This window comes from Aotus nancymaae, unplaced genomic scaffold (assembly GCF_030222135.1).
Source record: "Aotus nancymaae isolate 86718 unplaced genomic scaffold, 86718_ANA_hifiasm-v0.15.2.pri h1tg000008l, whole genome shotgun sequence".
In the NCBI taxonomy this organism is placed as follows: domain Eukaryota; kingdom Metazoa; phylum Chordata; class Mammalia; order Primates; family Aotidae; genus Aotus; species Aotus nancymaae.
In genome coordinates, this window is record NW_026988419.1 from 30,091,831 (window position 1) to 30,105,498 (window position 13,668).

At 42.2% G+C, this 13,668-nt stretch overlaps 1 protein-coding gene across 5 annotated transcripts in view; it reads right to left on the reverse strand.

Annotated features, from left to right (window-relative positions):
* The window catches only part of CYP20A1 (cytochrome P450 family 20 subfamily A member 1), an 81,730-nt gene that overhangs the window by 15,946 nt on the left and 52,116 nt on the right, over positions 1–13,668 (reverse strand). For 4 of the 5 annotated variants that reach the window (XM_064373141.1, XM_064373139.1, XM_064373140.1 and 1 more), the window contains 2 exons: positions 12,980–13,069; positions 11,953–12,855 (listed from right to left, as the gene is read on the reverse strand). In XM_064373141.1, coding sequence (XP_064229211.1) covers positions 12,705–12,855; positions 12,980–13,069 — 241 coding nt within the window. In that variant the 3' untranslated portion in view covers positions 11,953–12,704. Of the gene's footprint in view, positions 1–11,952; positions 12,856–12,979; positions 13,070–13,668 lie in introns of those variants that run through there. The other variant, XR_010341422.1, reaches the window with a different exon arrangement.

Consider the following 13,668-nt stretch of genomic DNA (forward strand, 5'->3'; position numbering starts at 1 on the left):
CACATCTCACTGCAATCTCCACCTCCTGCGTTCAAACAGTCCTCCCACCTCAGCCTCCCAAGTAGGTGGGACTACAGATACACACCACCACACCCAGCTAATTTAATTTTCTTGTAGAGACAGAGTCTGTGTTGCTCAGGCTGGTCTCAACTCCTGGCCTTAAGTGTTCCTCCTGCTTTGGCCTCCTAGAGTGCTGGGATTACTGGCACGAGCCACTGGGCCCAGCCTAAATTCCTCCTTTAGAGAATAAAGTGAAACCAAAAGAAAATCATACTCTGAATACGTAAATTAAATAATTTGTTTTAATTGGAAGCCTGGGCATGGAAATGGGGTAAAAGGAAGTGAAGTGGTATCCCCTGAACTTGCTAGACTGGGGCTCAGGCTGGAAGCAGCCCCTGGCTTATCTCTGTGCACATGCATGCCATCGCAGAGAAGGGTCTTATGGTTCTGAAACATCCTATGATATCAGCTATTGATTAGATATAGAAGAGTCCGAGGAAGCTGGATCAGTTTTAGGGCTAACCAAGAGAGTTGGTCCAGAATGTACCAAACTTCCTAAGATCATCTTGTAAATCTTCTAGATATGAAAAAGGAGAAACAGAACAGATTCACAGTTCTACTTCAGTCCCAAATTTCATCTTGGGTTTGAAACCAGATAAATCTCTAATCACAGAGAGAATAAGATGACATTTACCTTCGTGGCATCACTGTGCTATATAGAACTGCCCTATTGCTTGATTTGCATTTTCAATTATATAATTTCTACAGGGCACCATCCAGATATAAATATACCACAGAGCTCAATTCTTGTAATTAGACCCTGTATTGGAAAATATAAAAACCTCAAAGAGACAGAGATAAAATTTATACACACATTAAGAAAGGTTGTCATGGTAACTGCTTGAAGATATGTATTTTTAAATCTAAGCAAATTTGGCATTCAGAACATTTGCATCTCCCTCAAAGGTTCTGTATCAAGAATATTTTTTAAAAATTGTTTTCAAATTTCTTCTGAATCTACACTTCCTTGAAAGCTTAAAAAGGCCTATGAATATAATAGCTGCCTAGACATAAGTACATATTTTCAGAAGGCCCTATATGAAAAAATGCAACATGAAAGCCTAAAAACGTTACTTTCTGTCCCCAGAATCCCTGGGCTTCTCCCTTTAAAATTTTTAATTGTGAGTAGGCTATGACCATACAATCTCTACAAGGTCCTTTCAAGCTCTAAAAATCAATTAGCTATTAGTTGATGACCTTGCAATATATGCAACAAATTATGAAAGCCAAACACACCTAGTGCTGCAGTATAATTAAGCAACAATTAATACAGACGACTATAATAAATACTCCCTGGTAACTTAGTCAAACTATTTCTTAGCTTTGTTTCTTCTCACTTTGAAAGTTCTCCAGTATTCCTAGTTGGCATCAATGTTGAAAGTATTCCTTGATAAGATATCTAGTTTCATCATCTTCCTCATACATTGAAAACAAAGTGAGGGGTCCATGCCTGTAATCCCAGCACTTTGGGAGGCCAAGGTGGGAGGATTGCTTGAATCCAGAAGTTTGAGACCAGCCCAGACAATAGGGTGAGACGTCGTCTCTACAGAAAAATTTAAAAGTTAGCCAAGTATGGAGGTGCATGCCTGTAGTCCGAGCTATTCGAGCCTGGGAGGCAAGAGGGTGGAGTGAACTGAGACAGTGCCACTGTGCTCCAGCCTGGGCAACAGAGTGAGGCTCTGTCAAGAAGAGGGGAGGGGAGGAGAAAGGAGGGGAGGGGAGGGGAGGAGAGAAGGAAATGAAGGGAGGGAAGGAGGGAGGAGGGAGGGAGAGGGGGAAGGAAGAAAGGAAAAAGAAAGGAAGAAAAAGGAGAAAGTAAATACAGTGATGGTTTCACTCCCAACAGTTCCTTGTGCTCCTTCCCCAACTGTAGCCTATGATGGAAGTCTCCTGTGACCTTTGTCATGTAGTTATCTCCAGGTTCCTTCCTATGTTCATTTCAGCCACTAACCTAAAGGGTTCTTGAGCTGTGTATTAGTCTGTTTTCACACTGCTGATAGACATACCCAAAGCTGGGCAATTTACAAAAGGAAGAGGTTTAATAGATTTACAGTTTCACATGGCTGGGGAGGCCTCACAATCATAGCAGAAGGCAAAAGGCACACCACACATAGTGCTGCCACCATGTGTGACAGCAGACAAGAGAAGAGAGCTTGTGCAGGGAAACTCCCATTTTTTAAAAACTATAGGATCTCATAAGACTTACTATCACAAGAACAGCATGGGAAAGACCCACCCCCAAGATTCAATTAACTTCCACCAGGTCCCTCCCACAACATGTCAGAATTCAAGATGAAATTTGGGTGGGGACACAGCCAAACCATGTCATTCCACCCCTGCCCCCTCCCAAATCTTATGTCCTCATATTTCAAAATCAACAGTCCTCCAAAGTCAACTCATTTCAGCATTAACTCAAAAGTCCACAGTCCAAAGTCTCAACTGAGACAAGGCAAGTCCCATTCACCTATGAGCCTATAAAATCAAAAGCAAGTTAGTTACTTCCTAGATACAATGTGGTACAGGCATTGAGTAAATACAGCCATTCCAAATGGGAGAAATTGGCCAAAACAAAGGGGCTACAGGCCAGGTGCAAGTCTGAAATCCAGTGGGGCACTCAAATCTTAAAGCTTCAAAATGATCTCCTTTGACTCCATGTCTCACATCTGGTTCATGCTGATGCAAAAGTGGCTTCCTATGGCCTTGGGCAACTCTGCCTCTGTGGCTTTGCAGGGTACAGCCTTCCTCTCAGCTGCTTTCATGGTCTGGCATTGAGTGTCTGTGGCTTTTCCAGGTGCATAGTGCAAGCTGTTGGTGGATCTACCATGCTGGTGTCTGGAGGATGGTGGCCCTCTTCTCACAACTCCACTAAGCAGTACCCCAATGAGGACTCTGTGTGGGGGCTCTGACCCCACATTTCCCTCTGCACTGTCCTAGCAGAAGTTCTCCATGAGTGCCCTGCCCCTGCAGCAAACTTCTTCCTGGACATCCAGGCGTTTCCATACATCCTCTGAAATCTAAGCAGAGGTTCCCAAACTCCAATTTTTGACTTATGTGCCCTCGCAGGCTCAACACCATGTGGAAGCTGCCAAGACTTAGAGCTTGCACCCTCTGAAGCCACGGCCTGACCTCTATGTTGGCCCCTTTCAGCCATGGCTGGAGCTGCTGAGACACAGGGCACCAAGTCCCTAGGCTGTACACAACACAGGGATCCAGGGCCCAGCTCACAAAACCACTTTTTCCTCCTAGGCCTCTGGGCCTGTGATAGAGGGGGCTGCTGTGAAGGTCTCTGACATGCCCTGGAGACATTTTCTCCATTGTCTTGGGGATTAACGTTCAGCTCCTCATTACTTATGTAAATTTCTGCAGCTGGCTTTAATTTCTCCTCAGAAAATAGGATTTTCTTTTCTATCGCATTGTCAGGCTGCAAATTTTCCAAACTTTTCTGCTCTGCTTCCCTTACAAAACTGAATGCCATTTACAGCACCCAAGTCACCTCTTAAATGCTTTGCTGCTTAGAAACTTCTTTCACCAGATACCCTAAATCATCTCCCTCAAGTTCAAAGTTCCACAAATATCTAGGGCAGGATCAAATGCCACCAGTCTCTTTGCTAAGACATAGCAAAAGTCATCTTTGCTCCAGTTCCTAACAAGTTCCTCATCTCCATCCGAGACCACCTCAGCCTGGATTTCCTCGTCCAGATCATCGTCAGCATTTTGGTCAAAGCCATTCAACAAGTCTCTAAGGAGTTCCAGACTTTCCCACATTTTCCTGTCTTCTTCTGAGCTCTCCAAACTGTTCCAACCTCTGCCTGTTACCCAGTTCCAAAGTCACTTCCACATTTTTGGGTATCTTTTGAGCAGTGCCCCACTCTACTGGTACCAATTTATGGTATCAGTTTGTTTTCACACTGCTGATAAACACATACTCAAGACTGGGCAATTTACAAAATAAAGAGGTTTATTGGACTTACAGTTCCATTTGGCTGAGAAGGCCTCACAATCGTGGTGGAAGGCAAGGAGGAGTAAGTCACATCTTACATGGATGAAAGCTTGTGCAGGGAAACTCCCATTTTTAAAACCATCAGATCTCATGAGACCCATGCACTATCATGAGGACGGCACAGGAAAGGCCCACCCCCATGATTCAGTCATCTCCCACTGGGTCCCTCCCATAACATGTGGGCATTACAGGAGCTACAAAATGAGATTTGGTGGGGACACAGAGCCAAACCATATCTAGCTGCTTCATAACCCAGGACCCGGAGAGCTCTGGGTGCTAGAGGGTTCAAGGTAGTAAAGCTCTGGGACATGAGACTGTGGGGTTCTTCCAGGGGTGAAGCACAAGAAAAGACAGAAAATACAGTAATAATGCCATGTCTGTTTTGTTCACTTCTATATCCCCAGTTTGTAGCATAAGATCTGGCACACACACTGAATAAGCAACTGTTGTCTGACAAATGGGTCTCCTTCCTCTGAGTAGGAATGGAAAAATCAGAACAGGGATAGGAGTCAGTAGAGCTAGAGGACACACTGGGCTCTGGCAGAAGAGAGGTGGAGGTAAGGGAGAAAATATGATATTCACATGGTTCACTTTTAAGGCTATGGTCTTTCTTAGACTAGAGAATCTCTGGACCCATACATAGTTTAAGAAATTTATCTCTATATCACGTTGGGCAAAATGGGTTCTGTTCTACAAGAGACTACTTCTATGAAATCTGAATTTTACAGGAATTGGTTTCATAGATGTTATTGGAAAAAAGAGTACCTTCATCAAATACATTTGGAACATTCAGAATTTAACCAAGTTAAAATAAGTTTCTTTACAGTAGGACTTTTCGGCACTTCCAACATTAATATATATATGTTCTAAATACCTGAAAGAATATAGTATGGAGAATCTGAGAATGAATATGATCAAGGAAACTTCTCAGAGTATCTTATAGGATGGTGTTTCATGAGACATGGTGGGAAATAATGCTCTCACTAACCTCATAAAAAACCCTTATCTTTAAACATTTTCTGGTTCCTTGATCACTTAGTGATAAGATATAGAAGAAACAGGATGGGGCCAGGCATAGTGGCTCATGGCTGTAATCCCAGCACTTTGGGAGGCCAAGGTGAACGGATCACCTGAGGTCAGAAGTTGGAGACCAGCCTGACCAACGTAGAGAAATCCTGTTTTTACTAAAAATCAAAAAAAAAAAAAAAACCCAAAAAACAAAAAACTGGCTGGGTAAGGTGGCATGCGCCTGTAGTCCCAGTTACTCGGGAGGCTGAGGCAGAATTACTTGAACCTGGAAGGCAGAGGTTGCAGTGAGCCAAGATTGCACCATTTGCATTCTAGCCTGGTGACAAGAGCAAACCTCCATCTCAAAAAAAAAAAAAAAAGGGCCGGGTGCAGTGGCTCATACTTGTAATCCCAGCACTTTGGGAGGCCTAGGTAGGTGGATCACCTGAGGTCAGGAGTTCAAGACCAGCCTGACCAACACGGAGATACCCTGTCTTTACTAAAAATACAAAATCAGCCGGGCATGGTGGCGCATGCCTGTAGTCCTAGCTATTGGGAGGCTGAGGCAGGAGAATCGCTTGAACCCAAGAGGCAGAGGTTGTAGTGAGCCGAGATTGCACCACTGCACTCCAGCCTGGGCAATAAGAGTGAGACTCTGTCTCAAAACAAACAAACAAACAAACAAACAAAAAAGGCTGGATGCGATGGCTCACACCTGTAATACCAGCACTTTGAGAGGCCGAGATGGTGTCACCCGAGGTCAGGAGTTTAAGACCAGTCTGACCAACATGAAGAAACTGCATCTCTACTACAAGTACAAAATTAGCCAGGCGTGGTGGCACATGCCTGTAATCCCAGCTACTCAGGAGACTGAGGCAAGAGAATTGCTTGAACCTGGAGGCAGAGTTTGCAGTGAGCTGAGATCACACCACCTGACTCCAGCCTGGGCAACACAGTGAGACTCTGTCTCCAAAAAAAAGAGAAAAGGAAAGAATGACAAAAATCTGTGCCTACATTCAGAGTGACTAGAATACTAATGTCCTGGTTGTAGAAAAGACTATTGGTTCAGAATATGGTTTTTTTTCTTCCAGGCTGGAGTGCAATGGTGCGTATCTTGGCTCACTGTAATCTCCGCCTTCCAGGTTTAAGGAATTCTCCTGCCTCAGCCTCCCGAGTAGCTGGGATTACAGGTGCCCACTACCATTCCTGGCTAATTTTTGTATTTTTTTTTTTTTCAGTAGAGCTGGGGTTTCGCCATGTTGGTTAGGCTGGTCTCAAACTCCTGACCTCAGGTGATCCACCCACCTTGGCCTCCCAAAGTCCTGGGATTATAGGCGTGAGCCACCACACCCAGCCTCAGAATATGTTAAATGCAAATAATATTTTGTATAATATGTACAAATTACATATGCATAAAAAGTATCTATATCAGTATCTTTTTTTTTTTTTTTTGAGACAGGGTCTTGCTCTGTCAACCAGGCTGGAGTGCAGTGGCACTACCATGGCTCACTGCAGCCTTGACCTCCTGAGCTCAAGCCATTTCCCCACCTCAGCCTCCTGAATAGTTGAGACTACAGGTGGCCACCAGGCCTGACTAAGTTTTTGTATTTTTTTTTAATAGAGACGAGGTTTTCCCACATTGCCCAGGCTGGTTTTAAACTTCTAAGCTCAAGCGATCTGGCCACCTTGGCTTTCCAAAGTGTTGGAGTTATAGGCATGAGTCACTGTGCCAGCTTACATTAGAATCTTAACAGTGGAGGTGGGCATGGTGGCTCACATCTGTAATCCCAGCATTTTGGGAGGCTGAGGTGGGCAGATCACTTGAGGTTAGGAGTTGGAGGCCAGCCTGGCCAACATGGTAAAACCCCATCTGTACTAAAAATACAAATATTAGTCGGGTGTGGTGGCACATGCTTGTAATCCCAGCTACTTGGGAGGCTGAGGTGGGAGGATCACTTAAACCTGGAAAGCAGAGGTTGCAATGAGCTGAGATGGTGCCACTGCATTCCTGGGCAACAGAGAACAAGACTCAGTTTAAAAAAAAAAAAAAGAATCTTAACAGTGGTTAACTTCAAGTAATGAGACTATAAGTGACTGAGTTTGTCATTTTTGTGTTTTCTATAAGAAACATTATTTCATAATAAAGCAGTAAAGATTTTTGCCGGGCGCGGTGGCTCAAGCCTGTAATCCCAGCACTTTGGGAGGCCGAGGCGGGTGGATCACGAGGTCGAGAGATCGAGACCATCCTGGTCAACATTGTGAAACCCCGTCTCTACTAATACAAAAAAATTAGCTGGGCACGGTGGCGTGTGCCTGTAATCCCAGCTACTCAGGAGGCTGAGGCAGGAGAATTGCCTGAACCCAGGAGGCGGATGCTGCGGTGAGCCGAGATCGCGCCATTGCACTCCAGCCTGGGTAACAAGAGCCAGACTCCGTCTCAAAAAAAAAAAGAAAAGATTTTTACACAAACTATTTTAAGATAAAAGAAACAAATTTTGACATGGGGTTACAAATAAGACAGAATCTATTTATATAAAAGAATGGAACTGTACATTTGTGGGCCAAATGAGCATCATTTAAGTTTTCAATTTTCCCAAACACATGCACAGAATTAATACTGCCTTAAATTTTGTTAACACAAGTTTAAAAGGGCTCTTTAGTTCATAAAAAAATGTTTTGTGGACCAGGTGCGGTGGCTCACATCTGCAATCTCAACACTTCAGGAGGCCCAGATGGGAGGATCACTTAGGCCTGAGCAACACAGGGAGACCCTGTCTCAAAATTAAAAAAAAAAAAAATTAGCCAGGTGCAGTGGCTCATGCCTGTAATCTCAGAACTTTGGGAGGCCAAGGCAGGTGTATCATGAGATTAGGAGTTTGAGACCAGCCTGGCCAACGGAGTGAAACCTGTCTCTACTAAAAATACAAAAAATTAGCTGGGCATGGTGGCGGGCGCCTGTTATCCCAGCTACTTGGGAGGCTGAGGCAGGAGAATCACTTGAACCCAGGAGATGGAGGTTGCACTCCAGCCCATGAGACAGTGCAAGACTCCATCTCAAAAAAAAAAAAAAAAAAAATAGCTGGGCATGATGGTGTGCACCTATAGTCCCAGCTCCTCCAGAGGCTGAGGTAAGAAGATTGCTAGAGCCCAAGAGGTGGAGGCTACAGCAAGCTGTGATCATGCCACTGCACTCTAGCCTGGGCAACAAAGCAAGAGTCTGTCTCAAAAAAAGAAAAAAAAAGAAAAAGAAAAAATGTTATGTGCTTATGTTTTTAATAATACACTTCTGAACTATCAAAAAGAATATAAATCAAAATCAGTGAAATAGTTTTTAAAACCTCAAAAGCTACAAAACTTAAATTACTTACTTCAATATCAATTAAAAAGCCATTTGGTAGTTAAGTAACTTCAGTCCTGCTAGAATCATTCTAGAAGCCAACAGTGACACTGAAGTGGCCAAAATTTGAGTCACTTGATAAATACAAAGAATACAGATTTTTATCATTCTTACTGTGAAGAAAAACAGTGAATAATTTATTTTATATATTGTTTTATTAAAAAATTATCTAGAGAATGATTTATTTTTAATCCTTTGTTAGTCACATAACTATGGATAAAACACACCAATTTAGCTGATTCCTCTATGCTCTCTTTTCCTTGATTCCAATCATTATTAGTTATTCTACAGTGCCTCATTTATTGGCAATTATGCCAACTGGCTGACTTTGGCTCAACTGCCCTATTTTTGCCTTCATCATTGTTTATCAGATCTCACTTGTATTAAAGTTCCACCTCTTTCATCTTGTCTGATCTGACACTTGGTTTACATATCAACTGCCTACTCTAACTTTCTACTGCCAGTTTCCAACTCATTCAAGGTACTTGGGTAAGAAAGGAAGATGCTCAATAAACACAAAACCACAGAAAATAAGTGGGAAGGGATAATTTTTTTTTTCTGATAGAGTTAAATTTAAGAATAAATTTCACTTAAGGTTTTAGAATTTGTTATTCCATAAATTAAATATTTTTTGAAAAATAAAGGCTGCATCCAATTAGATTCTATGTTGACTGGTCATGAATAGGTCTAAAATGTTAGATACTTACCAATAAATCACATAAAATAACTCAATAACTAAGAGATTTTTTTTTTTTTAAGTGATAGGGTCTCACTTTATCACCCAGGTTTGGCTGAGTGCAGTGGTGTGATCACAGCTCACTGAAGTCTCCAGCTCCTGGGCTCAAGTGATCCTCCTGCCTCAGCCTACTAGAGTACATTCTTGAAAATAAAATTACAAATGAAATTCAGCTGTGTTAAAATTAATCCCAGCACTTTGGGAGGCCGAGGCAGGCAGATCACCTGAGGTCAGGAGTTTGAGACCAGCCTGGCCAACATGATGAAACCCTCTCTCTACTAAAAACACAAAATTAACCGGGAGTGGTGGTGCATGCCTGTAATCCCAGGTACTCGGGAGGCTGAGGCAGGAGAATCACATGAACCCGGGAGGTGGAGGTTGCAGTGAGCCAAGATTGCACCATTGCACTCCAGCCTGGGCAACAAGAGCAAAACTCTGTCTCAAAAAGAAAAAGAAAAAAAAGAATCCTTCATAAATAGTGTAGCCAAAAAAGCTAGACTAATATACAATGCTATCAATAAAGTATTAGATATATAATTTATAAGTGCCAAAGTATAATTTTGAAAGATACATAAAATATTCTTGTAATAGCGCCCCCCACCTCCTTTTTTTTTTTTTTTTGAGACAAGGTTTTGCTCTGTTGCCCAGTCTGGAGTGCAGTGATGTGATCATGAATCACTGCAGCCTTGACCTCTGCTGGGCTCAAGCGATCCTCCCACTTCAGCCTCCAGAATAGCTGGGACTACACGTGTGCCACCATACTCGGTAATTTTTTTCTATTTTTGTGGAGATTGGGGTCTCCCCATGCTGCCCAAGCTGGTCTTGAACTCCTGGGCTCAAGCAATCTACCATCAGCCTTCCAAAGTGCTGGGATTACGGGCATGAGCCACTGTGCCCTGCCCTAATATTTTGTTACTTACTAGTGAGACTAAACACATTTCTGAGTTTGTTAGCCATGCTATCCTATAAAAGTTGTTTGTTCATGTCTTTTGTTCATTTCTTTTTTTTTTTTTTGGGACTGAGTCTCACTCGGCCCAGGCTGGAGTGCAGTAGTGCAATCTTGGCTCACTGCAACCTCCACCTCTGGGCTTCAGGTGATTCTCCTGCCGCAGCCTCCCAAGTAGCTGGGATTACAGGTACACCACCATGCTAGGATAATTTCTGTGTTTTTAGTAGAGACAGAGTTTCACCATGTCGTCCAAGCTGGTCTCAAACTCCTGGGCTTAAGCAATCCACATGCCTTGGCCTCCCAAAGTGCTGGGATTACAGGTATGAGCCACTGCACCCATTCATTCCTTCATTACTTATTTATTTATTGAGATGCAATCTCCTTTATTCTGTAGCCCAGACTGGAGTGTGGTGGCATAATCTTGGCTCACTGCAACCTCCACCTCCCAGGTTCAAGCGATTCTTATGTCTCAGCCTCCCAAGTAGCTGGGATTATAGCCATGTGCCACCATGCCCAGCTAATTTTTCTATTTTTAGTAGAGATTTTTTTTTTTTTTTTTTTTTTTTTTTTTTGAGATGGAGTCTTGCTGTCGCCCAGGCTGGAGTGCAATGGCGCAGTCTTGGCTAACTTCAACCTCCGTCTCCCAGGTTCAAGTGATTCTCCTGCCTCAGCCTCCCAAGTAGCCAGCATTACAGGTACCCACCACCACATCCAGCTAATTTTTGTAGCTAAAAAGTAGAGACAGGGTTGACCATATTGGCCAAGCTGGTCTCCAACTCCTGACCTCGTGATCTGCCCACCTCAGCCTCCCAAAGTGCTGGGATTACAGGCCTGAGCCACCAGGCCTGGCCTGCGATGGGGTTTCATCATGTTGGCCAGGCTAATCTCAAACTCCTAACCTCAAATGATCCACCCACCTCAGCCTCCCAAGTGCTGAGATTAAAGACATGAGCCACTGCAGCCAGCTTCATTTGTCTATTATCTATTTTTCTTATCAATTTGTAGAGCTCTTTATATTTAATATGGCAATTAGCTCTCTCTGTCATATGTTTTGCAAATAGTTTCACCCATCTTTGTTTTCTTTCTTTTTTCTCCTCCTTTGGTTGTGGTTTTGATTTTTGGTTAGTCTTCTCTTTCTTTTTTCTTTTTTTTTGAGATGGAGTGTTGCTCTGTAGCCCAGGCTTGAGTGCAGTGGCATGATCTAGGCTCACAGCAACCTCCGCCTCCCGGGTCCCGGTTCAAGCAATTCTCCTACCTCAGCCTCCCAAGTAGCTGGGATTACAGGCATGAGCCACCATGCCCAGCTAATTTTTGTATTTTTTAGTAGAGACGGGGTTTCACCATGTTGGCCAGTCTGGTCATGAACTCCTGACCTTGTGATATGCCCACCTTGGCCTCCCAAAATGCTGGAATTACAGGTGTGAGCCACCACACCCAGCTTCCTCTCTTCTTTCTTAATGACAAGTTCATTACATTTAGTATATGACTTAATAATAAATACCAATTTTAGAAATTCTATCATGAGAGTTAAGGAATTCTAATTTTCACAAATGAGAATTAGTGGAGTAATATGGTGTTGCTAAGGTTTCTGGCAATATGGAGGGATAAGCCTCAATATCAGTTTGTTACTTAGAAGATGTGTTATAAAACACATGCAGAAACAAAACCATTCAAACTGTGTGTAAGCCATGAGGTAAAAACATAGCAAATGCAAGGTGCATTACCCAGTGAATTATTCAAACCTAATAAAATGATTTAAACACAAATTAACAGCCAGAGTATAAAAATATTAATCCAAGAAATAAGATTGTAGTAAGTCCTTTTTATTTCCCTTTAAAGTGATTTAATGGAAGTACAAAAATGACTTAAGATTACGTTTCTATTTTTTTTTTTTTTTTTTTTTTGAGATGGAGTTTTGTTCTTGCTGCCCAGGATGGAGTGCAGTGGAGTGATCTCGTCTCACTGCAACCTCTACCTCCCAGGTTCAAGCGATTCTCCTACCTCAGTCTCCTGAGTAGCTGTGATTACAGGTATGCGCCACCATGCCCAGCTAATTTTTTCTATTTTTAGTAGAGAAGAGGTTTCACCATGTTGGCCATGCTGATCTTGAACTCCTGACCTCAGGTGATCCACTCACCTCGGCCTTCCAAAGTGCAAGGATTACAGGCATGAGTCACTACGCCGGGCCTGTTTCTATTTTAAGCATATTCAACAAACATGATTTCCCCAATTTCTGCAAAATAATTTCTTTCTTCAAGAATATTTTAGAGCTCATACTAAGAAAAAGAATGCAAAAATAATGGCACAGAAAGTGATAAAAACAAAAAATAGAAAGCTAAAGTTTCCCATTAAAATCATCAATATACTGTGCAGTAAGTATAAATGTGTATAATGAATTAAGAAAATATATTTAAAAATCCAAATTTACAAAATGAAATACAAATAGGTGTTTATATTACAAAGTGATACTTTGTTTATAAAAGGATTCAACACAGATTTTTTAAATGGTTGTTTACCTTAATCAATTTAACAATGATTTTAAATGTATAAAATTTTAATATCTCTTTGAGACAGTGATCCAAGCTTCTTCCCTTGACGATGTTACCAGTTCATACTTTGTTTCAATAACTTGGCCCTCCACAGAAAGTAGGTGCAGTCTCTTCACCAATAAACTAAGCAATACTGTGGTCACCATATATGCAAACCTAGTCAGGAAGAAAGTCAACTAGTTACTAAAGATTAAAAATTATACTTTTATCATATAGATTGCCCATTCTCATTAATAGTTATCAAAATTCTAAGAACAGAGTCTGGCATTCTATTATTCACCTCAACTCTGGACACTCCTGTGTGCCTGAGAATCCAAGTGAGGAAAAAGTTTTCATGACTAATTCATCATCAAACCGATCTGGATCAAACCTAAAAAGAAAATTTGAGGTTAATCACAATATAGCTCCACTGGCATTTTACATGTTGACACTAAAAGAACACAAGTATGTAATAAAGTTAAAAATTGACTGAAAATAGAATGTGCTCTTACATTATGCTTAAATGTCACTTGTTTTTATGTTTCCAAATTATTTAACATATATTTAGTCTATTGCTGTTTCTTACTTTATTTTTTGAGACAGGGTCTCGCTCTGTCACCCAGGCTGCAATGTAGTGGCGCATTCAAGGCTCACTGGAGCCTCGACCTCCTGGGCTTAAGCTATCCTTCTACCTCAGCTTCCTGAGTAGCTGTGACTATAGGCACATTCCACCAGGCCCAACTACTTTGAACATCTTTTTGTACAGACAGTGTCTTCCTATGCTACCCAGACTAGTCTTGAACTCCTAAGCTCAAGCGATCCTCCTGCCTCAAGCTCTTAAATTGCTGGGATTACAGGCATGTGAGCCACTGTGACTAGCACTTACTTTATTATTTTTGTTTTGAGATGGAGTCTCGCTCTGTTGCCAGGCTGGAGTGCAGTGGCGCAATCTCGGCTCACTGCAACCTCTGCCTCCCGGGTTCAAGCAAT